At 32.4% G+C, this 27,543-nt stretch overlaps 1 protein-coding gene across 10 annotated transcripts in view; it reads right to left on the reverse strand.

The window, feature by feature from the left end:
• Window positions 1-27,543, reverse strand: part of CCDC91 (coiled-coil domain containing 91) — a 354,495-nt gene that overhangs the window by 263,017 nt on the left and 63,935 nt on the right. For 5 of the 10 annotated variants that reach the window (XM_039882422.1, XM_039882421.1, XM_039882427.1 and 2 more), the window contains exons 5-7: window positions 10,663-10,823; window positions 9,744-9,879; window positions 8,899-9,003 (exon numbers count right to left, since the gene is read on the reverse strand). In XM_039882422.1, the coding sequence (XP_039738356.1) occupies window positions 8,899-9,003; window positions 9,744-9,879; window positions 10,663-10,823 (402 nt within the window). Of the gene's footprint in view, window positions 1-8,898; window positions 9,004-9,743; window positions 9,948-10,662; window positions 10,824-11,690; window positions 11,780-27,543 lie in introns of those variants that run through there. The other 5 variants (XM_039882423.1, XM_039882425.1, XM_039882429.1 and 2 more) reach the window with 2 other exon arrangements.

Below are 27,543 nucleotides of genomic sequence, written 5' to 3' on the forward strand. Positions count from 1 at the left end.
AAATAATGCAATCAGTGAAAACAATAGAATGTAGAGAGTAATCTGAAGCAGTATAAATCCATTTGTGAAGTCAATTTTAAGGTCCTCTGAAACACTGGATTTTTACATAATTTTTTTTAAAATTAAATTCTCAAACAAAATAATCAACATACTATAATCAAGAGGCATTTCAGCAGGAAAAACCATTTGGAAGAATAGGCCTAGTCTTTTAAAAGTTTATACAGATAAATTCCCAGTGCTAGCCAAAGCTACCAACAGGGACAACTATCGGAGACGATAATTTAAAAACTAGGTGGGTCTGTTCAATGATTTTTTTTTATAATGTGGTAACATTGTGCGATGTGTGATTTGATAAGCTGCCAAGTTTCTTCAGCGCTCATCTCCAGTGTGAACTGACTTGCCATGGGAGTCTGAGAAAGACGACAAAAGAAACTGGAATCCAAGCTTCACTAAGATGAGTTCTCTACTCATTAAAAGTCCTCTAAATAGCTACCTCTGACAAATGCAGCATGACTCACTCTTCTTCCTCTGGTTCGTCACACGCCCTGGACGGAACAGGAAAGGAGAGGTAGTGCATGGCCCCATTGTGCCGCAGAGTTCACCCCACTCGTTATTTCCTTCTGCTACGGGCGAGTTCACAAACCTCCACCTATCCTGGTAATTACTCCATATCGCATAAAACAACACTGTGAGAATTCTCTGTAATAGCTCATGTGTTTTTTTAAAAAAAAGTTTGTTTAATAGTTCAACAAACATTCCACTCATTAAGTACTCTTTCTCTGGTCAGACTAAAATCTTGGCAAAGGCACACCCAACGTCAGCCTAAGTGGAGGTAGGTTAATTTACAAAATTGAAAATTCAGGCCCTATATTTTGAGATAACATGAAAATACTTGGATTTTTCATGGCGATGAATATATATGTATAAATTTTGGTTTATTTCTGTATTGTCCACATTGTCCACAAGAAGCATATTCTTATAAATACATATACATACAAATGTTATTTAAGGAGAAAGATTTCTCAACTAATTTAATCTAGTCTTGTCAGTACTATCTTTTTGAATTCCTAAATGTTTTGCTTTACTTAGGGTACCAAGAGAGGCAGGCACCAATATTTTATCACTGTCAACATAAACAGCAGAAAATAAAACTCTTTCTATTTATTAAGCTCCATAAATATTTAGAAGACCTATATGTCATATATGCCTTAATATAAAAAATATATGGATTGCTATACTCTACAATATATAACAAATACATTTACCCTCTGAGAGATGACTGGCAAACTGTAAATTCAAGCAAGAAATGTAATATCCACTATTCATAACCTCACTTTTGCTAATATTTCATCCTATACATATTTAGCATACAGTGGTCTCCTTTGACGCTCACAAATTTAATCACATCTCATATTTCTAAGAAATTATTAGACAGAACTAACTTTGTACCAGTTTGAAAAAAAGGCTAGACCTCCAGAAAGAAATGGATTATAGAAAGGAGGTCATATAGTAAAGACCAAGTTTTTCTAAATTCTTGTTGAATCAAGTCTTTAAAACACAATTTAAATATTTTTCTCAAAAATTTATTTCCAATGCATTTCGAATGCATATACCAATGTTTGCACAAACTAGGTAAATATAAAGCAGATAAAGATTTATGGATTATCTCTCACTTTGAGTTATCTATAATTTACTCTCCTCTATCAATGATTCTATGAACTAATTACTCAACCTGTGTTCCTTAAAAAAATTACTCAAAATATCTGCTTTAAATTAATATATTTTATGTTTGAAATTAATTTCCTACTATAGCTACAAAAATAGAATGTTTAAAATTTAAAATGTTCCTTGTTATCTCACTTCCAGACTAAAATGAAGTAGATGCACTGTTCCCCTATTTTTATCTCAATAAATACAGCTAAAAGGCCTGTGCATTATATTTTTTAAAAATGTAAGAAGCAAGATAAGAATATGATCATATCAATAGATGCAGAAAAAGTCTTCAACAAGATAGAGCACCTATTTATGATCAAAACACTTAACAAAATTGGTATAGAAGGAAAGTACCTTAACATAATAAAGGCCATATATAACAAGCCCTCAGCCAACATTACACTTAATAGTGAAAAACTAAAAACCTTCCCTCTAAGATCAGGAACAAGGCAAGGCTGTCCACTATCACCACTGTTATTCAATATAACATTGGAGGTCCTAGCAAGTGCAATCAGGCAAGAGAAAAATATAAGAGGCATCCAAATAGGAAATGAAGAAGTCAGACTGTCGTTATTTGCGGATGACATGATTCTCTATATAGAGAAAACTCTAAAGACTCCACAAGAACACTACTAGAAACAATAAGCAAATACAGTAAAGTCTCTGGATACAAAATCAACATTCAAAAATCTATAGCATTCCTATACTCTAATAATGAAGTGCCAGAAAAAAAAACTGGAAAAAATAAATTTCTTTTGCAATTGCAACAAAAAGAATAAAATATCTCGTAATAAATTTAACAAAACATGTGAAGGACCTATATAATGAAAACTGTAAGACCCTATTAAAAGAAATCAAGGAAGATATAAAGAAATGGAAAAATATTCCATGTTCTTGGATTGGAAGAATCAACACAGTTAAAATGACCATATTACCTAAAGCATTATACAGATTTAATGCAATCCCCATCAAATCTCATCAGCATTTTTTAAAGAAATCGAACAAAAAATCATCAGATTTGTATGGAAGCACAAAAGACCCTAAATTGCCAACGCCATCCTGAAAGAAAAAGAACAAGGCTGGAGGCATCACTTTGCTTGACTTCAAGTTATACTACAAAGCGACAGTAATCAAAACGGCACAGTATTCGCAGCAAAACAGACACACTGACTAGGGGAACAGAACTGAGAGTCCGGAAGTAAACCCATATTTACATGGGCAAATAATTTTTGGCAAAAAAGCCAAAAACATACAGTGGAGAAAGCCTCTTCAATAAATGGTGCTGGGAAAACTGGAAAGCCATCTGCAAAAGAATGAAACTAGACTGTTGTCTATCACCACACACTAAAATTAACTCAAAATGGATTAAAGACCCGAATATAAGGCCTGAAACAATAAAATGCATAGAAGGAAACATAGGAACTAAACTCAAGGACCTTGGACTCAAAGAGGATTTTATGAATTTGATTTCAAAAGCAAGGGAATTAAAAGCTAAAATAAATGAATGGGACTACATCAAACTAAAGTTTCTGCTCAGCAAAAGAAACTGTCAACGAGGTAAAGAGACAACCATCCAAATGGGAAAATATATTGCGAGCAACGCCTCCAATAAGGTTCTAATATCCAAAATATACAAAGAACTCATACAACTCAATAACAACAAAAAACAAATGATCCAATCAAAAAATGAGCAGAGGACCTGAACAGACACCCTAGAGGACATATAAATGGCCAACAAATATATGTAAAGATGCTCAACATCACTAGCTATTAGAGAAATGCAAATCAAAACCACAATGAGATACCATCTCATACCTGTTAGAATAGCTATTAGCAACAGGATAAGTAATAACAAGTGTTGGAGAGGATACGGAGAAAAAGGAACCCTCATTCACTTCTGGTGGGACTGCAAATTGGTACAGCCACTGTGGAAAACAGTATGGAGGTTCCTCAAAAAACTAAGAATCGACCTACCATATTATCCAGCAATCCCTCTACTGGGTAGTTACCCCCAAAGACTTGAAAACTCTTATCCATAAAGATATTTGCACATCGATGTTAATAGCAGCATTATTCACTGTGGCCAGGACATGGAAGTAACCGAAGTGTCCTACGATAGATGATTGGATAAAGAAGGTGTGGTACATATATACAATGGAATATTACTCAGCCATAAGAAGAGATGAAAAATGTCATTGGCAACAACATGGATGGACCTTGAAATAATCATACTAAGTGAAATAAGCCAAACAGAAAAAGTTGAAAATCACATGATATCACTTATATGTAGAATATAAACCTAAAAGCGCCAAATGAACAGGACAAACAAACAGAGATTCATGGACATGGACTATAGACTAGTGGTTACCAGAGGATAGGGGAGATAGACGGGGTAAAGGGGGTCAAATATAGGTGAGGAGGGAGAAGGTGAAGTGGGTAAAGGGGATCGAATACATGGTAGCTGGAGGAAACTGGACTTTGGGTGGTAAACATGCAATAGAATATTCAGATGTCAAATTATAATGTACACCTGAAAATTATATGATTATATTAACCAATGTTATCCCAATAAACTTAAAAAAAAAAAAGTAAGAAGATTCTAGAAGGTGGTGGAAAGGCAGACCTCCTAGGGACCTGAGTACCCAAGGAATGACACAGAGGTTAGTTCTATGAGTTTTATTTTGACCTCATATATTCCATACTGGGTAATGGGATGGCCAGCAACCAGGAAATGCCAATGGGCACAAACAAAAACATCTCCAAGAAAAGCCATCCCTCTCTAACCAAAGCACCGTGAAAGGGGTAGAATAGAAAACATTTAGATAATAAACACCCTATGATAGGCATGCCCCACCCAAAACAATATGACCCCACCTCCAGCTCTGTGAGCAAAGGCAAGTGCTGAGCTCAGACTTCCACCCCCAACCAGTTCTAAAGTGCCACCCTGGCTGCCCTTTGAAGTGGCAACAAAGGAAACCGTGTGGTTTGGAGGCGTTTTCAGGACTTGCATCCCCATCCAGAGGTAAGGAGGTTCCCTCTCCCTCTCCTTTCCTGTGTCAGAAGAAGCTGAGTGGGGAGCCGGAATTTTTACAACCATTCAGAGGTAACAAAGCCTCCTGACTCCGTGGTGTTAGGACAAGTACATGGGGAACAGCTACCAAGGCCCTCTCCTCCTCCCAGTCAGGGTGGTTATCAGTCAAGGTCTATGGAGGGGATCCTGAAATTCCAATTTTTTTCCCAGAAATAAGGAGGCATCCCTTCAGCCCAATGTGCCAAAGGCACCTTGAGTGAGAAACCTGTCATTTTACCCCACCTTTCCCCAACCTATGCAGTTCAGAGGAGGCCTGTTAAAATACAAGATTTAAACAAGGTGTCATACAAAATACCAAGATGCATAGGATATAATTAAAAATCACTCATCATACTACAAATCAGGAAAATCTGAACCTTGGTAGGGCCATGAACAGACAGCAACACAGAGATGACATCAATGTTAGAATCATCTGACAAGGATTTTAAAGCAACCATTACGAAAATGCTTCAACAAGAAATTACAAACATGATTGAAACATGGAAAAAACCGAAAAGTTTCAGTAAAGGATAGAAGATATAAAGAACCAAATGGGAATTTAAGAACTAAAAAATACAATAACCAAATAAACAACAAAGAACTGGCTCAACAGCAGAATGGAAGGGGCAGAGGAAAAAAATCAGGAACCTAGAAGACAGAAAAATAAAAATTACTCAATCTGAACAGAGAGAAAACAGGTTGAAAAACAAGCAAAATAAGAAGTCCAGAACAAGAAATGCTCTCCTCAGAGATGGCGCAGTGACATACAGGCTTCCCCCACTATCTGAAAGTAGGACATTCCTATGAAACCTTTCCTAAGTCTGAAAGGCATTAAGGGAAGAAGCAATTACCATTAATTTATGTGGAAATTTTTTGAGTGTTCCCAGACCCAAAATTCAATGCATGCACAATATTTTTATTTCATTCTCCACAATCTAAATGTAATTAATTATGATCAGTTTCACGCTAAGTTTAACACCCTTACGAGATCTCTTAGGCTTTTCTGATACCGTAGGACACATCTCGCTAATGGCCGCATAAAATAGATGGAGATAATGCACAGATGCTCAGAGACACAGTTCAAAGCCAGTGTGGCTCCCAGGAAGGGGCTTGGAGGGGCCACTCTCATGCTCGGGGTGTGTGCTGCCTTCATAATGGCTGCTGCAAAATGAATGCTGACCACTATTTTCCCGTTTTGCCTTTTTTAAAATAAAAGAGGAAAATCCTTTTTGGATTTCTTTCAGCTAGCGAAAACAGGTATTAATGTAGGTCTTTCATAAAAGTGAGTGGCGTAAGGTGAACTTTCAAAAAGTGATGTAAGGCAAATCTGTATAAGCTAAACAGGATGCCTGCCCTTGAGTTCAGTTTGGTATTAGACTTTCTAATATATTTTTCTATCACTTATTCAGCCAAGGTGATAAAATACTTCATAAGTTAGGTTATTCATTTATTCACATGGTATAAAAAGGAGAAAGACCCTTCTTGGTGTTGTTATAGTAAAATCATCTGGGGGAAAAAAGGTTTCTTTGGAAGTACTGCTTCTTGTAAAAAGGGAAGATCTTTTAAAATTGAACTCAAGTTGTTACTCTTAAATTATCACTACTAATAGTAAAAGCAGTAAGACAATGATAATGTCCCTTGGCATTTATATTGGTCTTCATTGTGAAAAGTTCAAGTGGTCAGGTTCTAGATGATCTCTCAGATATGTTACTGTTCCCATTAATAGACTGAAGAAAACACAAAGTTCTGTCAGTATTCAGTACTGTGCCTTCTAACAAGCACCAAAATTCCAAATATGGGGCTGGTAAGTGTGGCCTTGCACAATGTACTTAGCCCTTGGTGAGCAGGGTACATTATATCAGTTCATTCATTCATTCAAGAATATTAATTAAGCCCACACTACATGCCAAGAATTGCTCTAGGTACTGGAAAGTTCTTAATCTCGTGGAGCTTACATGCTGGTGGGAGGAAAACAACAAAAAAAACAAATCGAAATGAAATAACAGATAGAGATAAATGTTATGAGGAGGGGTAAAGAAGCAAAGAAAGGGGGCTACGGAATACTGAGCATGCACATGTTTCTTATTTTCTATAGCATGGTTAAAGAAAGCCTCCAAAAGAAGGTCACATTGGAACAGGTATCTGAAGGAAGCTAGGGTTCACTGAGAGTTGTTAATGAACAGTTTTCAAAAAGTTAAAATGTGATTCATATAAATTGAACATATGCCAAAGATTTATTCTGCTTATTTATTAATAAATAAATCATTTTAGACTAAATGAATCAGAAATTAAGACTGGTTCAAGGAGCATTTGAAGATATATGTGTGTGTGTGTGTATGTGTGTGTGTGAATACAAATTTAAATAATGGATTGTTAGATTAAGAAAGAGTGCCACGTTAGAGACCAAACAGATGTATGTTCTATAGAGCAATAACTGTACTCTTTGAAGTTATCTTTTCTAACAGACAGAAATTATTTGCATCTTCCCTGGGGAAAAAAATTATTAACATGTAACATCAAAACATCTGAGACTTTTAATCAATAGCAAACCATCAGTCAAACAAAGTACATTCTCCTAAATAATCCTTGGGTAAGTCTGTTAAACAATGTCTCCATAGAACATTGAAAGAACACACTGCTCAGCCTTTTCCTTATTTTCATGTTTTATTGTCCATGCCTGTGAGTCTCTGTTTGTTTGTCCTGTTATGTTTTGCATAATTTTTAACAGAGCCATGCAGATATCTGGAAGAAGGGCATTTCTGGTAGAGAGACTGTGACTAAATCATAAACCATTTCCCTCCACTCACCACTCCAACAGCCAAGGAATGCCCTCTGCAACAGGCTCACACATTCACCTGGACCTTATTATGAAGTCTGTTGTAAGTAAATAGCTGTGGGAAAGCTGGAAAAGGTGGAGAAGGAAGAAGATTTACAATGGGAGGAGAATGAGAACTGAGGCTGGAAAAATGATCTGATTTACATTTTTAAAAATACTACTCTACCTGCTGAAATAAAAACTTGTGAAGGAGAAGAGCAAGAATAGAAGTTAGAAGACCACTTAGGAGACTATTAAAATGATCTAGGCAAATAAACATGTAAATATATAGTTGGTCAGACGAAGAAGTGCTATGGAGAAAAACAACATAATATGGGAAGGTTGGTAAGAGATGTCAGTATTGTCTAGAAAAATCTGCATGAGACCTGAATAATATAAAAAAGAAAATGTGCAGAAAATTAAAGGAAAAGTGTTCCAGATATGGGGATAAAGCAAAATGACTGAGGAGAAAGAGGCACGGAGAAGACAGGAAAAAGGATAAAAGAATATAGAGCCTTGCAAACTATTTTAAGGACTCATTGGACTTTTAGTTTGGGTGAAAAGAGAAGCCACTGAATGTTTCAAAGCAGGAGAATGACATAACCATCTTTAAATATTAAACAGATCACAGTGGCTGCAATGTGGAGAATGATCTGTAAGAAGGCAATGACAGAAGCATAAAGACTAGTTATAAGATACTTTAGTGTTCCAAGGGAGAAATAAAGATGGACTGGTGGCAGTGACCATAATAATAAACAGTCAAAATATGGGTATTTTAAAGATAGAACTAACAGGTTTTCCTGAAGGAACAGACAAGTAGTACAAAAAGGAATAAATGTGTGTTTCAGCCTTAGCAACTGGAAAAGATAAAGTCGCCATTTACAAAGATGGGGAAGCCTACAGAAAAGAAAAAACAAAGTTTAATAAGAAAATTTGAGGATGAGAAGGAGACATTTTATGAAAAAGGTTAAATATCTCCATTTGGGGTTTACAGGATTCTAAACTCTGTTCAAATGTAATCACAGATAAGAAAAATCAGAATGTCCAATTTCCAAATTTTATCCATCAGAAACAATATTTTTCACCAAATTGAGTCTCGAACAACTAACCCTCAAAGCTTCTCACAGATTCACACCTTTCGAAATGGCATTTATCACTAATTTCAACCGTGTTGGTCAATACTTTACATATTTAAGTATTTGATCACTCATTCATAATGTATTTATTGAGCACTTTCTGAAGTTATGTTGCATGCTTCACCAAAGGTTCACAGATTAAATTTTAAATACACTCAGTTTACCTGAAGTTCTTTGTATCTATCTTGAAAAGAAATGGCCTCTTGCTCTTTTTCTTTAAGGAAATCTTTTTCCAAGAGACTATGCTTTTCTATCAATGATTCCACATCCTAAAAGAAAAATTCAAGCACAAGTTATGTAATATTTAATAGGATAAAATATATTTAGTTTTTTCAATGAGCATACCAAAAAATATCTGGTAAAGATATACGCATAGGCAGTATTTCAACTATGTTACAGAGCCATGGTTCACTCTCCAGCCCAATATCGAACATTGATAAAACACTAAAATTATTCATTCTAATAAATGAATTAAAGCATCTAATTAGACTAACTGAAATCAACACAATCTACGTCTACATATACTTTCTATAAATTTGCTAAGGTCTTTTTTATAGACCTATTTGTAGGGAACAGAAATGAGAACATAAATAATTTACTAAAACAGCTTTATACCTAAATACAAATAAGTACATTGTCAAATATCCCACAATGCCTGACTTCTCATAGGGAAAAGGCAATGTTACAAATCTCCTAATCAGTATAACAAATACAAGACTACTTGCTTTCAAAGTACATAAAAGTAAACCAAAAGGAAAGCATTAGTTAGAGGGAAAAAAACATCTAGTAAAAGATGTTCATATCTTTTTTAAAAAGTATACATTTAAGACTAGATATTTCCTATCGAAGACTTGTAAGTGGTAAATTCATACAACCGACTTAAATTCATAGCCAAGGGAGGACAATACCTTTTTCCACTAATGAGTTTTTAATCAGAGATTAGGATTATATCGGATTTCCAGAATGCGCAATTCAAACACTTATTTTTTTAGAAAAAATGTAAATATACCTTTTTAATTCTCTGTTTTTCTTCTTCAGAAACTTTGAGTTTAATCTCCAGACTTGAAATTTTCTGCTGAAGTTGTATGTTTGATACATTGGCACCAGGATCCTCAGAATCATCCACAAGAGCAATTGTTCCATTACTTTTCTCATCAGTTAAACCCAATGGAAAAAGTGAGATATCCAGATCAGTGTGTGTTGATTGCTGAATCTAAACCACATTAAAAAAAAAATATACAGAGGGGAAAGTTTACACTGTACCAATAATGAAAACGTTCAAAGGGCAACAGAAACCGCATTTGGAAATTAAGTTGTAGCAAGGGTTCCGAAATTATTTCACCCTTTAAGTAAATCAACAGACCTCTAACTGTTAACAACAACCTGATCTTCGTAGTAAGACACAAAACTTCCTCTAAACTTTAGAGTCTAGAGCATTTATTATTTTGCAGGAAAGCACTAAAAACTTAAAACTTTTTCTTATGCTTGAAATTATATAAGTATAGACACATCTGATACGAGTTCCTGAATTTACACACATACTCAGAATTTGCTAATATTTTAAACTGCAAATCAGAATTTTAAAGATATCAATAACCTATCATTGATCAAAACTTTCTAGTAAAAACAATAGGTGATTTGAGATTGTGTATAGCAGTCTGGAAATCTGGACTAACTCCAGAATCTTGCACAATACCTGGATCAATAAATATTTGAACCAATAAACATTAATTACCTTGCAGTTATGCCATAAAACAAACATATTATTTAGTTTTTTGAATTCTATATATTAGCTTCAAAGTTAGAATATCTACAGAAATATTTCAGAGAGTTCAAAAAAAGAAATCAGAAAATCTTCAAAGCTTCAATTAAAATCAGTGTGAGATTTTAAGTATGCAAATTTCCTATAAAAATATACTTGTCTTTACCTGTGCTTTAGGAACAGTTTGACCGACAATGCTGTTGTCTGCATGTGTAATCTCTGGTGATGAAATGATGGGCTCAGAAGAGAGGCAGACAACTGGAGGAGGGGAGTGGTCATGGTCCAGGATAATTGCAGGAGAAGCTGGAGAAAGATGGACTCCAGATACTAAGAAAAACAAACAAAAGGATTGTTAAAGAGAAAATAAAGAACAGATTGAAGAGAAGAGTAGAGGAAAGGAAAGGGGAGAAGGTATGGGAAGTAAAAGCAAAAAGACTGAAAGTGAAGATTCCATGACCATTCCTCAAGGACCATTACCTGAAATCTAAAACTAGTGTTTCTAAATTTAACACGACATTTCCACCTGAAACCCAGGCAAATAAAACAATTTAATAATGTTTTAGTGTTTACATACTGACACATTACCATAAGAAGTGCATTTCCAACTTAGAGAAAGTATTCAAACATATTATCAAGTTAGTTAAGAAAAAGCACTAGGATGCCTACTATTGCCTAGCACAGGCGCTAGGCATTGAGAAGACAGCAGTGAGCAAGACAAGAATCTACGTACTCAATGACCTTATGACCCAGTAGGCAAGTCAAATCAATTATTTATTAAAATAAAGTGAGCTAAGGAGAAGAATGATTACTTTAAAATAACTAATCTAACTGTGTTAACTTCTTTTTCAACAAGAGATTTTTCATATTAAAGTCAATTTTAGATTGCTGAGTTGTTTCTGTAAAAACAGTTATGTTGAAACACAATTCAGTAATTTGTTTCACAACAAAATATTATTAGATTGTGATTAGGGTTTGATACAAAGGTCATGTAAGGAAAGCCAATTGCCAAGCATGAAATAAGACAAAAATATTGATGAGGACAAAATAAACAGATTATATTTATATTACTTTATTTTCAAATGTTCTTTCTAAAAATTCAAATACATTTATTTGTGTTATGTGTTTAAAGTTTCGGAAGGGTAAATTTTTAGCATTAATCCATTTGTATGCTTTGACTTTCTAAATTATAAAGACCTTTATTCCACATTGGCATCAGTGGCAACGTCAGCGAAGTTCTACCATAAATTCTGGAAGGCAGCTCACAATGGAAATTGCATTTTTGCCTGAAGAAAGACATTTATACAGTCATTAGGTATCAATAAACCAAAGAATATATTAATTTCTGAGTGGCACCCTATGAAGTAATTTAATTATCTTATACTTTTATAGCAACATTGTGTTTTTTAAAATACTATGTGCCATACTGGATAAGGTATTCTAGCTTCTCCCATAAGCATTTCACTGTTTTAATAAAGAAAACTGGAAATTCAACTCATGTTTGTACTTGATGTATCTTTTTTCTAGAAATTACTTTTTTCTGATCTTTACTATTCCATATGTTAACAGATTTTTATAAAATGTCAAAATGTTCTAAGTTATAATTTATAGCATAAATATTACTAACTAATTTTAAAGGCATGAAAATAAGTACTATAGTATAGAAAGAGCATTATTAAGAGCATAGACTCTGGAACCATACTGACGTAGTAGGTATAGAACAACTGGCAAGTTTACTAACTTTCCTCAGTTTCCACATCTGTAAAATTGGCATAGAATTGCTGATGAAGTTTAAATTGACTAAAATATGTAAAGCTTTAGCACTGTGTCGATATTATTTTCATTATTATTTCAAAGATTAAAATTTGTTGAACAAGTATGTTTATTTCTGGGCATAAAGGGTATGTGTCACTATAAGCCTGGGTTCAAGAAACTTAAAAATATAATTCTGATCTAATACCAGAACATTTTAAGATCTCTTTATGTCTTTATATTTATAGCCAAAATCTAAGACAAGATGTCATGCTAACCAAAGTTAAATTCTCAATTTGTAAAATTAAATGTTCAAGTATATCACATTATGGAAAAAAGGAGAGAAAGTGGGTAAAATAAAAGAAGGGAAGAAGGGAAAGAAAGTAGAAATAAGAGCTAAATAAAGAGAAGGCAAAGGGAGAGATTGAGGGAGGAGAGTAGAAAGAGGTCAAAGAAGGCCCTCAACCTCACACTTTCCACTAGCTATCACCACCTATCACACTTACCCTTCACAGCCAATGTCTTATCTCCAAACGACTCCTGTCTCAATTTTCTTCTTCAGCCAACCCTCACCGCTCCACTGGACCCATCAATTAAGACATTAATTTTCCTTTCAGTTACTATTAAATCAAGTGAACACTTCTTATTTTATTCTTCTTTAGTTCTCCAGAGCACATAATACCAATGACTCTCCCTTTACCTTGAAACTCTTCCCCCAGAACCTGAGAACTACTATTACTAGATTTCCTCCTCATATTTTGACTACTTTTTCTTGTTTCCTTTTCAGGGTCTTTCCCCACTCAATCTTAAAATTCAGTTTCCTACACACTCTGGTCTTCTCAATATTTACATATTCTTATCACTTTCGAAACCCATTATTTAAATTATCACCTATAAGCTAATGACACCTAAATTCATATCTCTAACACTAACCACTCTGCAGACTTCCAGATGCATATTCTCATCTATTGGATAGTCCTATTTAGCAGTCTAGTAGCTACATCAAACTTACCCATTGTCTTATATAAATCTGCTTTGCTTCATATTCTCCATTTTAGTTAATAGCATCTCAAAGAACTTTGCCCAAGTCAGAAATGATACGATTAAGTGCCGCCTTCATTCCAGTCATGCTGTGCTACTAACAGTTCCCTGATTGTGCCATACTGTTCAATACCTCTGTGACCTCATAATATTACTGCTTAAGTAAAAGCTATAGCTAGGGAGTCAGAAATGGATTCAAATTTCAACAGTAACCACTTACTTGTTATGCAGCCTTGGGCAAATTACACAAACCTCTCTAAACCACAACTGCTTCTTCTGAAAATGAGGAAATAATATGTACCTCAAAATACTACACCACATAAATTAGCTAATGTAAATAAATGAACTGGCTGTACCAGATAGATTCATGGTAAACATTTAGTAAATGGCAACTGTCATTGAATTTTTTTATCATTTGACAACATTCAAAAAAAGTTTTTCTGGGAATCTTTTCACCTACTCTACTACCTACCTAATCATAATATAATTTTAATTTCCCACTGTCGATTTATTACAATTTTTAAAGAAATAATAATCTTAAAACATTACATATCAATCTATAGGATACATTTAAAATAGTGTTTAGAAAAAAACCTATAGCCTTGAACACTAAAATCAATTAAAAAATAAGTGAATTAAATTTCCAGCTCATAAACTAAAATAGAAACAAAAAAACTGAATGAGCACAAAAATATAAAGATAATGCAGATAGTGACGCATTAAGAAAAAAAAGATCTAATTAATCAAAATCCCAAATTTCTAAAAAATTAAGCAAAATAGTAGTGAACTTAGTAACAATAAAAAGACAAAAGTAAAAATACACAAATTAAATGACAAGAGGAACACATTTAAAACAAGAAATTTTTTTAAAAATCATAAAACTCTATAAACTTCTAATAAATTTGAAAATCCAGATAAATGAACAATTTGTCACAGAAATATAGTTTATAAAAGCTGATCTGATTACAACGAAAAATATATGTTTAAAAATAGATCTATTTCCTTGGAAAAAAAATAAAGTTATCAGGTTAACTACCCTACTGAGAAAGCATTTCAAGAGGATTTCTATGAAAATTCAAAAAATGGGTAATAACAATGCTCTAAAATTGTTCTAGAGCATTAAAAATGAGGAAAAACTTCATTAGCTTACAGAACAATAATATAACATTACAGGCTAATCCAGATTAAAACAATACAAAAACATAATTAGAGATCTTTAGAGCATCACTTAAAAATAATGAGGTAAAGTTCTAAATAAAATATTAGTAAATAGAATCCAACGCCATACTGAAAAAATGATACACAATGAAAAGTCTTGTTCCAGGAATGAAAGGTTGGTTCACAATTAGGAAATTCAGTAATATTCCATAGTGATAGACTTGAAGAGAAAAATGATATTTATCTCCAAGACTGAAAATACTTTTGGTAAAAACAAACATTGATATTTGTTTAAAACGCCCAAGAAAACAGGAATTGATGGATACTTTCTTAATTCAATAAAACGTATAGACTTTAATCCTAAAGTCAGAAAGTTAATTAGTGGAGAAAAACCAAAGGTGTTTCCTCTAAGATCAGGAACAGGACAAGAATGCCTACTATCTCCATACTATTTAACATTGCACTAAAGGCATGAGCCAATGCAATTAGACAAGTAAAATTAAATAAAAGCATAAACAGAAGAAAAGAAAATAAACTAATGCTCCTACTAAGTCAAACAATAAACATATTCTGTAAAGTACCACAATATAATAAAAAAATGAATAACATTTACATGTAAAAATAATAACTATTTAGAAGATATAATATTAGAGAAAATATTATTTTCCAAAGCAACAAGAAAGATAAAATACTTAGGAATAAGTTTAGCAAAATATGTGAGGAAATCTTTAAAATACTTCAAAAGACCCAAAGGTAGATCTGAACAAGTGTAAATATATCCCTTGTAATTGGATAGAGAACTAAACATCATAAAGATGCTAAAACTCCTTCAGTTAATTTACAGACTAAATACAATTCCAATAAAAGTATCAATAAGCTATTTTCTAATGGAGCTAGACAAATGGACATTAAACATCACATGGAATAAGTAAAAAAGATCTAATTTAGAAATGCAAAAATAGACAAGAAAATACTAAAAAAGAAAAAGTATAAGGATGCCGGCCCTTCCTATTAAAATATACTAATTAAACTATATTAAAACATACTACTGACCTTATTAAGATACACTATATTCAATTATATTAAAACATGAGACACCTATTATAATTAAAACAGTGTACTTATTTGATGCAGCAATATATGGGACAGAAAGTCCAGACACAGTTTCGTACAGGTATACGAGAGAAGTGGCCCTGCAAATCACTCAGACAAAGATGAGCTGGTTAATAAATAGTGCCAGAGCAACTGATTAGCTCTTTGAAAAAAAGATGAAATTAGACTTCAACCTCAGACTATAGATAAAAATAAATAAACTCCAAATCTATCAGAGATCAAAATGATTTAAAAGAGACCATATAAGTACTAAAAGAAAATATGAGCTCCTCTTTATCTTGGATGTAAAAAAGGACTCTAACTATGACTCAAATCCAGATACAATAAAAGATTGACAAATTTGACTATGGGATATATAATCACTTTTTTTTTCTGTCAAAAATTATCTTAAATAAAATCAAGAAACAACTGACAAACTTAAAAAAAAAAAGATATGTGTAATATATATCACAGAAAGGGCTAATATTCCTAAAATATATAAAGACTATTTACAACTTGGGGATAAAGAGACTGCAAAAAAACAGCCTATAGAATAATGGGCAAAAAATGTGAACAGACAATTCACCAAAAAGAAAATATACAAATAGCCCTGAACTACATAAAAAGATGCAGATACATTTGTCATAAAGGACAAACAGGAAGCTTAAAAAGCCAAAACTCATGAGATGAATAGGTGGAGCGGAGAGACAAAAGAAATGAATAGTGAGAAATATCTCTTCTCACGTAAAAAGAGTGTACTTTTTACAGATCCGGAGTTTCAGATCCATGTCAATGTTTCACATACTCAATAAAATAAAAATAGAATCAACTGCCAGGAGAATAGGGGGATTAAACCCAAAAATGGAATACAAAGAGCAATGAATGAACTAAACCATATTTCAAATAAATAATCTAATCACATTACAAGATTGGAAGGTAAGAACTAACCTAAGTTACTTTAGGACCCAATATTTTGAACTATATAGCCTCAGCATAAGAACAGAAAGGATGCCAAACAAACATTGAGAAGAAGAAGAAAAAAGAAGATAATGAGAAGGGAAAAGAAGAATAAAGATAGAGCAAATGTAAAATGTTAACATTTGAAGAAAATGGATGAAGGGTATATGAGAATTATTTGTCCATTTCTTGCAGGTTTTCTGTAAGTAAAAATAAAACTCAACAGGAAAGAGCAAAAAAAGAAAGTATATAATAGAAAAGAAACAAGAGATCCAAAGAATTACTCATAAGGGGAAAATACTTGGTCTCAACAGAAGTCTTCCCTATTCAAAAGTGCTAAATAAAGACTTGATATCACTAAAAACATGTATCAAGAATAGCCCTAGAAGTACTGTTCATAACAGCAAATAAGTGACAACAGCATAAATATCCATTGACAGTCAAAAGGTTAAATGAGCAGTGGCACAATCATAAATTAGAATATTTTTTGTCAGTGAAAATAAAGGAACTACAGGTACATGCAGAAGTACAGGTATATGCAAAAACATGGATGAGTTTTAGAAATATAAATTTGTGTGAAAACAAATTGCAGGAATGTTCGCACAGTTATTAACCCATTTTTATAAGGCACATAAACAAGCAAACCCATATATACACACACACACACACACACACACACACACACACACACATACATATGAATATATAAGATATATGTATACATACACACATATACACAAAAAAATGTTTTTTACAAAAACAAGGAAATGATAGCAAATATTTATTATTGTGGTTTCCTCTGGGGGAAAGCACAGGAATAGAACGGAAGAAGAGCACTACAAATGGTAATGTTCTATTTCTTAAGTTAAATGTTAGATACATGAGTATAATTCTTAAATATAACAAAAAAAATAATTACACATGCTAAAGAATATAATGCTGAAACATTCTTGTTTCAATGCCCTTCCTGGTTGTAATACTTAACTCCCACGAGCTACATTATCCCCACGGATCAAGACTTGCTCTGCATAGATAAAGGGGGGTGAGGGGGAACCCTAATCCAAAATAAAGATAATACCAATAAGTTTACTCAAAAAATTATGTTTCTGTGAAAAGACGTCAAGAATCAGTAACAGGCAAATAAACACAAGATTTGAAGTTGCAAGCCTTTCTGATATCCTGCTAATCAATCACATCAATACTTACTCCAAACATAAAGTTGAACTATAAAATGACTATAATTTACATGTGCTTTCAAATTATGAGACATTAGTGGGATTTTCTGAAATTTGCTTAACTTGATAATATAAATGTTCGCTGAATATATCATAATCTACATCCTCTTTTAAAAATAAAATGAGAAAATAAATGAGTAGTGCTGTAAAAGAAAAGGGAACGTATAAATGTATTAACCTCTAAAGGGAAACTAGAATTTTTTCAGTTAACCTCTAAGTTTTTTGCTATGCTAGAATACACATATCTTCCCTGAATTTCAGGTGACTATTCAATAATAATAACTCGCCCTAAAAAAAATCCACATTGGTAAATACTGTCTACATCTGTAGATTCAAAATATTATAATTTTTATGGAATATATGTTTTATATATTTTTACTTAATGGGAATTTTTAAGCTTAATAATAGAAAACTACAATTTCCTATATGTAAAATTTTACTATCTTCTCACCTAGTCAGGAAGATACAATTTTTTTAAAGTTTCAAACTGTACAATATTCTTCGGTCTGTTAACAGTTGACTGGTGTCAGTCTTCATGCTCAAAACATTTAAATTCAGGTCAAGTGTACCCACAGCACCACACTCAGCCAAAAATTTTTTAAGAAGTAGAAATCTACACAACTTGTTTCTTTAGATATTTTAGATATTTTGTTTGTTTCCTTGATTTTAAGTTGTAAGAGTACAGAGACAATTTGTTTCATTTCAAATGTAAAATCTTTCCACCCTATGACTTAGAGGATACAAGGTAAGCATACACTCCATTATAGCTTATAAAGATAATCAAAAGTACAATTAATCTCAACTCTTCATGTTTAACTTTGTAATGGTAATTAGCAAATTCACTGGGTATATCATTTTTCACTGATGGACCTCTTCTAAAACACAAAAAAAACTCACTACGGCAGAACATCACACAAGCAAAAGACACCAAGTTTCCAAATAGTACGCAATTTTTTTCCAGTAATTCTGCCTGTGGTCAACTCTGTTTTATTTCCATAAGCATAACTTTTATAAAGTCTAAACAAGAAACAGGTGTAAGTACTCATGCATTTTTAACTATACCCAGAGAAATCTGTTTATCTTTGTCAACAGTTAAATAACACAGGAGGAGAATACTAATAAAATAATGTTTTTTATATCTTTTAAGTTAAAAAATATTTTTGGTCTTTAATTGTCATTCAAACACTCTTACCCAGTCCAGGTGCTTCTTTTTCACCATTCTTTCATCTCACAGGTACATCAGAGGCTAGTGATTATCTTTCACAAATTGTCAAGTCCTCTAATCCACTGATTTATTTTCAGGTCTAAGTATGAACCCACTTTTTCCTGTTTGATGCTCACTGTTGAGAATTTTCAAAGTCACATATATAGTAAAATCACTCATGTAAGAAAAAGAAATATGTGAAAACTGAAAGATCCAAATAATGTATCTAAATCTGAATATTCCTTAGTAAATATAAAATAGACATTTTTTTTTTTTAATTGACAGAAAACAGAGTAAAAGTCAGTGTTTAGAAAAGTATTCACTCTATACAAAGATTCCCTACAGGACATGCCCCTTGATTTATAACTTAATGGGTAATTTAATGGATTTCAAGATTCATTTAGGATATCTAGGTTAGAGATTTAAGGAAAAATATATAATAGCTTTAAAAAGGACAATAGGCAGGAACACAAGAAACACTAATGGTCACCTTTTTAATAAAAGAGGGATTATATAATTGATGAAACTTCTACCATTTTAGTTATCTTTCATTATTCTCCAGAGTGTTCTATAAATGAAAGCTCCACTTCTACTTGTTTCTTTGAGGAATAATAATGTGTTTGTAAGGACGGGGTAGGCAACACCATATATCACAAACCATAAAGAGCAATTTTTAGAATTATGCAAATTACTAAAAAAAAACCTATGTTTTAATTTCTAAACAAGACATGTAATGGAGTCCGCAAAACCGATTGCTAGCACAACCAACACAAAATATCATATTAATATAACCTTTTGAAAAGGAAAATTTTAAAAAAGCTACTTAATTCAACACTGCTTATTTATTATCACAACAGGAAGAAAACCCCACAACATCCAAAATATAAATATAAATAAGAAGAGAAATAAACTAATAAAATCCAGAATTACCTAATGAGTCTAGGAAGTTTGAAAAACACAGAAAAAAAATTTCAAAATCATAAATATCTTTAAGCCAAGCTACCATCTAAAATCTGAGGTTTGCTTTCCTTTTAAGTATTGCTCACATGAAGTGACCAAACATAGACAAATTCTAAGCAATTTTCCAAAAGGTAGAAAAAAAGATATCAAAATTTAAGTTAAAGTAATATGCAGAGTGATATGCTAAGGCAGTTTTGGGCTCCTGTCTATGGAAAGTGGACTTTTAGGAGTTTTTTTCAGACATCAAAAGCAAAGACAACAAAAGCAAAAATGAACAAGTGGAACTACATTAAACGAAAAAGCTTCTGCACAGCAAAGAAAATCATCAACAAAACAAAAAGGCAACCTACTAAATGGGAGAAAATGTTTGCAAATCATATATATGATTAGAAATTAGTATCCAAAATATATTTTTAAAAATTCATACAATCGATGTAAAAAATCCAATTAAAAACTGGACAGAGAATCTGAATAGTCATTTTATTCTATTTGAACAATGAGGAAACCAGGTAAATGTTATAACCAGTTCAAAGGAAAAGTCAAAATAGCACTAATTTATGGAGACTAAAGCAATGCTAAAATAAATTGCAATTACAAGTGAAATATATTTCAGAAAGGGAGAAGAAAATAATCAAAACTCAAGTAGACATCACAGAATTTATGTCTGTCAGTAACCTTCAATATATAAAAAGCTATAAAATATAAAATAATTTAAAGATAATGAACAGAGCCAGAATCAGAAAAACATGAAACTTGTGCTGAATTTAGACAATGCGGTTTTCATTAAAAAACATTTTTTTCTCCATAAACAAAAAGAATAGCTTAAATTTCTGTTAAGCTGAAGAAAGGAGAAAGAACTGTCATTGACCAAACATATGCTTTGCTCCAGGTATGGTACAAAATATTTTTGTGTGTGTCAACTGATTTGATCCTACAATAACAACCATTTTATAAATGAAGAAACTAAGATTTTAGGCTTAACTATTATATCTATGACCTTACAGCTAGAAGATTGTCAAGTCATAATCAGAATTTGTGTCTGACTCCAAAGCTTCTCCACTCCGGAATGACTAAAAATGCAAGTTAAAATTATGTAAGATTTTGAATTTGTGTGTGTGTGAGTGTGTATGAAAAATACAAAACAAGGAAACAAAATGTAGACTACCTAATAATAAAAGCATCAAGTAAAAATAAAAAGATGAAAACTTCAGAATAATTTAATGAAACTAACTTTCCAGTTAAGTATGCATTTTAATGATACCAACAAGTTACTTCTGTTATTAAAAAACCTAAAAAGAAAGAAAAAAATGCCTAGCTAGCATATATACTGTAATTTAACAATGCCAATTAAAAGAATAAAGTAAAACCATCAGTCCTCAAATGAACTTAACTGTATCCTACTGCCAATGGAAAGCAAGACTAATGAAGTAAAACAAAAGACCACTTCTGCCCTTCCAGTTAATCAAATGGCAAAGGAAATCTAGGTATAGTATGTGAATATTAGCAAAACATAATTCACAATTATGTCTTCTCTTTCCTTAAACCTTCATTATAAAGCTTACCACAATTTCCATTCTCTTTAAGCTATGGAGATTATTTTCTATTCTCTCTTTCTTCTAAGTGTACTGTTCTTTCTTCAACTGCAGATTTCCTCTTCTCTTATTCTACTATTCTTACTATTTTCCTTCTATATGCTCATGTCACTTTTGCTACGAATCTTTTAATAATGTATATTCATACATTTAACTTAAATACTATGTGTCTTGAAGTTAAATTTCCTTTCTCTGTTATCAAAATCAAAAATAGAAGTATCAATAAAAATGTCTGATAGCAGCATACTGACAGGTATCAGTAGATTACACCATAACTTCCATTTGCCAGAAGCTGACTCAGACTTACACAAGAGTATTACTGTCTACAAATGGTACTGTTCACTTTAGAGCCTTGAGGATATTTTGCCCACGTTTATGTTTGAAGCATGTTTGAAGCACCTATACTACCCAAATAGAGTGCTATACTTAAATATTCTCACCAAAGTTAAGCAGCAACGACAGGACTATATATATAATACATCTATGTGGCTTTTATACACTTTATAATCATAACAGTTTTCAACACCAGCAAACCAGCCTACTTTTTTTAAAAATCGATATGATGAAAATACTATTCTTAAAAAAATGTAAGTCATCATACCAACATATTCTTAGAACTAGATATGTAAAGCCATATACCAATCAACCCAAAGCAGGGACTCAAAAGCGAAATTTGAGTGTGCTACATATCACAAAACTCTTAACTCTACTGGATGTCATTATATCCTCTTTTCCAAAAATTTAAAAGCAGCTATTAGAAATCTAATAGCTAATAGCAGCTATTAGACAACTAAAATCCTAGAATTACCTCCAAGAAATTTTATATGCCCAAATCCAGAATTTGGTAGTTTAAATAAAGTTCTATGACCATTATATTCATTAAACTTAATGAACCATGTGGCTGAAGAAAATTGAAAGAGGTGTACAACTTGCAGTTCTCAAAGTAAAAATTCAAAAGGGGGATATGCCTTCATCTAAGGAATGTTTGTCACAAAAATGCGCAATAAAATGCCAAAGTTATACTTCTTGGAAGCATAAAAGACTAAAACAAATAAAATAAATAAAAAATTTAATAAGTAATACCAATACTGAAAAACACTATGCTTTCAAAAAAAAAAAACTCATGAATGGGTGTGAAGCCTTACAAATTTAAGGGAAATATCAGTTTGAGGTTTAAAATATTCAGTATTTAACTCACCAAAAAAAAAGTGATAGTCAACTGCAGTGTGATCCTACATCTACAATGAACAAAGAATAAAACACAAGTGACTTACATTGCCTTGATGAAAACTTATTTGATTGTCTATGAAGGTACAATTTAGAAAAGAAAAGAAAAAGGTTGAGATTAGAGAGACATCAATACCTCAAATATATGTTTACTTCCTCAGTGTACCCTGTAAGGGAACTCAAGCTATTCCTCAAGAGAAAACATAGAATAGCAAGGAAAAATTGAACTTTAATAGTCACATCCCAGTTCTACACTTAAAACTCAATACCTCAGGACAAGTCACTGGACTTTCATTTCTTTATTTAAAAAATGAATAAAACAACACTATCGTCCACAAAAAAATTTATGATAATCAAATAATATAATGACTAGAGAATTGCTTTAAAAATAAGAATAATAATCACGAGTGATCTAAACATACAAATATATAAAATCTCTAAATAAAACTATTCCAAAGACAGAAAGGCTGAAGTAGAAAATATTAATTTTTCTAGGACACAAACAATTAGAAAAAATATTGATTAGCCACTCCAGAAACTTAAAAGGAAAGATATACAGACAAATATTGGCAGAGTTCATCTAAATATTATCCAGGGAAAAAAGACACAAGCCAGCATTTTAAATTATTTCAGTCCTTTTGGCAAATCCATTTCTATAATGTGAAAAAAACATGCTATCTCACCATAGTGTCATTAAAATAAAGTTATTTAACTCTATTCTAATTCCTTGTTTATCACACCCCTTTTGATCATAATGTGGTTTACCATTTGTTCTGTCTAAAGGAAGAGAATGGATTCTGAGCATTCCATTCTCTGGCAGAGAAATTCATCATTGTAAGTTAATAAACTGACATTCTGTTTTTTTAAATTTAAATTTCATAAATTTAGTTTGTCTCTAAGAGATGAATCTAAACTCAATATATTGACAAAATTAGATTACTGAGTCTGCAAGGACCAATTCCCAACCCTGAACAGAGGCAAATTTAATAAGGAAATGACTGTCCATCTCTAAGGCCTCTTTGGAAAGTATCCCAAACTTCTCACCTGGTTACAACAAACCAGTGTCTGTAACTAAAACAGCATAAAGAAGAAATTTTACATTTTAACAGTTAATGAGGTCTAAAAAATTCAAATGTCTTACCTATATCATCCTGCTAACCAGTCACAGATTAAGACTACAATGGACCTTTCCTAATTCTTAATAACAGTCGTTTCCACCCACTGTCCATAATATAATACCACTTGGAGGAATATTCCTTGAAACTTTTCAAGTTCATGAAAACAGAGTTATATTTCAGAGATTAAAAAGTCTTCTTCTTTAGAAGCTATTTATAGGAGATAGTTAATATATAGTATTTCACAGAGAGTAATGCAAAGACCAGATCCCCACTCCACAAAAAACATCATTTTAGAGTAAATAACAAACTTTTATTTTTATGTAATCCTCACTGCTGACCATGAATAAAATTGTGCTACTTTAATCCTAACAGAGAATTCACAAAAACTAAGTAAAGCCTGGCCATGTTTATGGAGATTGAGAAGGATAGGCTAACATTCACTATTTCTATAAATAAACATTAAATACAAAAAAGTACAAGCACAAAGGGTGAAAGCAGGGAGTTAGAAAGTCCAGGAAATCTAACTGAATCAGGCAGCCTCAAAAGTTATCTGTGTACACTAAATTTTTTATCAAGAAAACAGTTTATTCGTACTGCAACAAATATGTGCCTAGAAAATACCCTAAAATACCCTAAAATTTGGGAGAAACGCCTGTCTCAGAAATAAATTTTCTGCCACCCAAAAAGTTTGGGAAACTTCTGTTAGCCAATTTAGGTTTATGAGCAGAGATGACCTATGTATTAAAGGCATCAATCACTGTGATAGTTGTTTTGAGAATAGATTGCTGTGGACAAGAGTAGAAAATACGAGATCTGTTCAGTATGCCTTTTCGGTAATCCAGTCAAGAGATAGTGGTGACACAAATCAGGATGGCGAGAGTAGAAAAATAAGAAGTGACAAAATACTGTATATATTTTGTAAGTACAGGTAAAAAGACTCCCTGGCAGATTGGATACAGGGGATAAGAGGAAAAAAAAAACAAGAATCAAGGATGATTCCAATATTTTGATTAAGTAATAATGGAAGGATAGAGTTGCCAACAAGTAAGATGGGGAAGGCTGCTGGTGGAGAAGGTTCGGGGCAGAAAAGGAGTTCAGATCTGAACTTTGCAATGCCTACAAGAGGGTCTTTCATTTCCAACTAGACACTTGGACTCTTTAAAACTATCCTAGACCACAAGGGGCATCAGATTCACTTACAAAATATGGGATAGAAACACAGCACACAAGCAATGTCAAAAGTTTCTCTTTCACAAGTCCCTGCAGCAATATAGGGGCTAGTCTCTGCCATCAACCCACGTCACAACTTATATGCAAGCAGACAAGGTCTTCACAGGCAATGGTGAGGCCCACCTTGGCTTAGAAGCCTGCCATATGTTCCACAAGAGTCAGTATCTCTTGAAACAACCTAGGCAAAGCTACCATGGTCTCAAAACAGACACTTTCAGTTACCAGTTTTAACACACTTATTAAACTTAAAAACTATGGCTTCCAAAGAGGTATATACAGCTAATTCACAGAGCTTCTAGACAAGACAGAATTTATCAGGGTCATTTTTTCATCCATGAGCACTGCTGCCTTGTAACAAGAATAGGATTCTACTTGATCATGTTTTGAAGGGAAGACAGCCAGAAAGTTAATCCAACGTCAAATAATCCAACATGTCCTTTGAAGAAGCTATTTATAGGAGGAGATAGTTAATATATACTATTTCATAGATAGTAGTACAAACACCAAGCCAAAAAATAAAAAAGGATATGTTGATTTTGAATATCTAATAGACATCCAAATGAAAATAGTGGGAAATCGATAGACTATAAGAATCTAAAGAGGCTAGAGACTTAAATCTACTCACAACAGTCATCCTAGAGGAAATAAACAATTGACATGCAGCTTCCTTGACTACTTCTAAAATAGAGATTGTCAAAATGTGCCTCCTTTAAAGTCTCCACTCTATATACAACAAAGTTTATTTTACCCTAGAGAGACATATCTTTACCAATGAACAAACAGTAATTTCCATGAAACAATAATGTGCCATATAAATACATTTCAAATTTAAAATCTAAGTAAAAGTAGCAATAAAATAAAGATGATATTCTGTTATTTCAAGTTTGAGTTATAAGCAACTCAAAATAATCTTATAGATTAGTAAAATTATCAATAATTCTACAATAATTTTTTCATATATTTCAGCTTCTATGGTGAATAGCATGACTATCCCATAGTTCTGCTTAAATCATATTAGATTTAATTTGGAATTTAAAAAACTGTTTTATAAGGATAGGATAATGAAAATTATCAAAGGCAGAAAAAAAGATTATCAACTTAATGGTAGCATACAAGTCTTTCTTTTATTCATTGTAAATATTCTGAATAAAGTTATTTTTCATTGTTTTAGTTATCTCTTACTTGGCTATATATATATTTTGAGCTTTGAATTATGATATTCAGATGGTTCTTACTATATCTTAAAACATAGCTTTTAATTAAAAGGTTTACAACTCCTTTCCATACATACATATCTAGCATAAAGCTAAGTTTTATTTGTTTATCCAGTCTGATAATCAGTGTCTTTGAATTGGAATACTTAGTCCATTTATATCTTAATGTAATTACTGATGTACATATATGGTACTTTTTCCCCACCATCTTAGTTTTGGTTTTCTATTTACACTGCCATTCTGTTTCTTTTTCGTTTTTTTTTACCTTTTAGAATTGATTTTCTTGTTTCCTATTTCCTATGCTCTATCAGTTTGGAAATTAAATACTCTAGTCCTCTTCCTTTGGTAGTTTTCCTAGAAATTTTAACAAGCATTCTTAACTTATTAAAGCCTGAAGCAAATCAGTATCTTTATTCTCCTCTTGAAAGATACAATGACTGTGGAACATTTAAACTTGAATAATTTCCTCTCTGGTTATTATGCTATTGTTGTCCAGTATTTTTTACATATATATTCCCACAATCTGCATATATATTTATATAGCTAAATATGTATTTAACTCCACAAGGCATTGCTATTATTATATCTTTTATATAGATAAAGTATATTGGATTTACCTGCATATTTACCATTTTTTTCTTTATTTCTTCTTGCAATTTGAACTCTCCATCACAAATCTTTTTCCTTCTGCTGGATGTTCATCTTTGAGAATTTTCCAGAAAGAGAGGGTCGTTGTTGGCAAACTCACTATATTTGTTTGAAAGTGCTTATCCTTGTTCTTCTTATTTTTTTTTATTTTTCAATTAGTTGATATTCAATATTATATTTGTTTCAGGTGTCCAGCATAGTGGTTAGATATTTATATCACTTATGAAGTGACCCTCCCCACCGACCCACCAATAAGTCTAGTACCCACCTGTCACCACAGGTAGTCATTACAATATCATTGACTATATTCCTTCTGCTTTTCTTTACATTCCTGTGACTTTTGAAACTGCCAATTTATACTTCTTAATCCCTTCACCTTCAGTAGGCAATTAAATAAAGATGTGGTATACTAATCATCAGAGAAATGCAAATTGAAACCACAATGAGATGTCACCTCACACCTGTCAGAATGGCTATCATAAATAAATCAAAAAATAACAAGTGTTGGTGAGGATGTGGAAAAAAGGGAACCCGCATACACTGTTGGTAGGATTGCAAATTGGTATATTCACTATGGAAAACAGCCTAGAGGGTCCTCAAAAAATTAAAAATAGATCTACCT

The sequence above is a fragment of the Pteropus medius genome, unplaced genomic scaffold (genome assembly GCF_902729225.1).
Source record: "Pteropus medius unplaced genomic scaffold, Ma_sr-lr_union100, whole genome shotgun sequence".
Classification (NCBI taxonomy): domain Eukaryota; kingdom Metazoa; phylum Chordata; class Mammalia; order Chiroptera; family Pteropodidae; genus Pteropus; species Pteropus medius.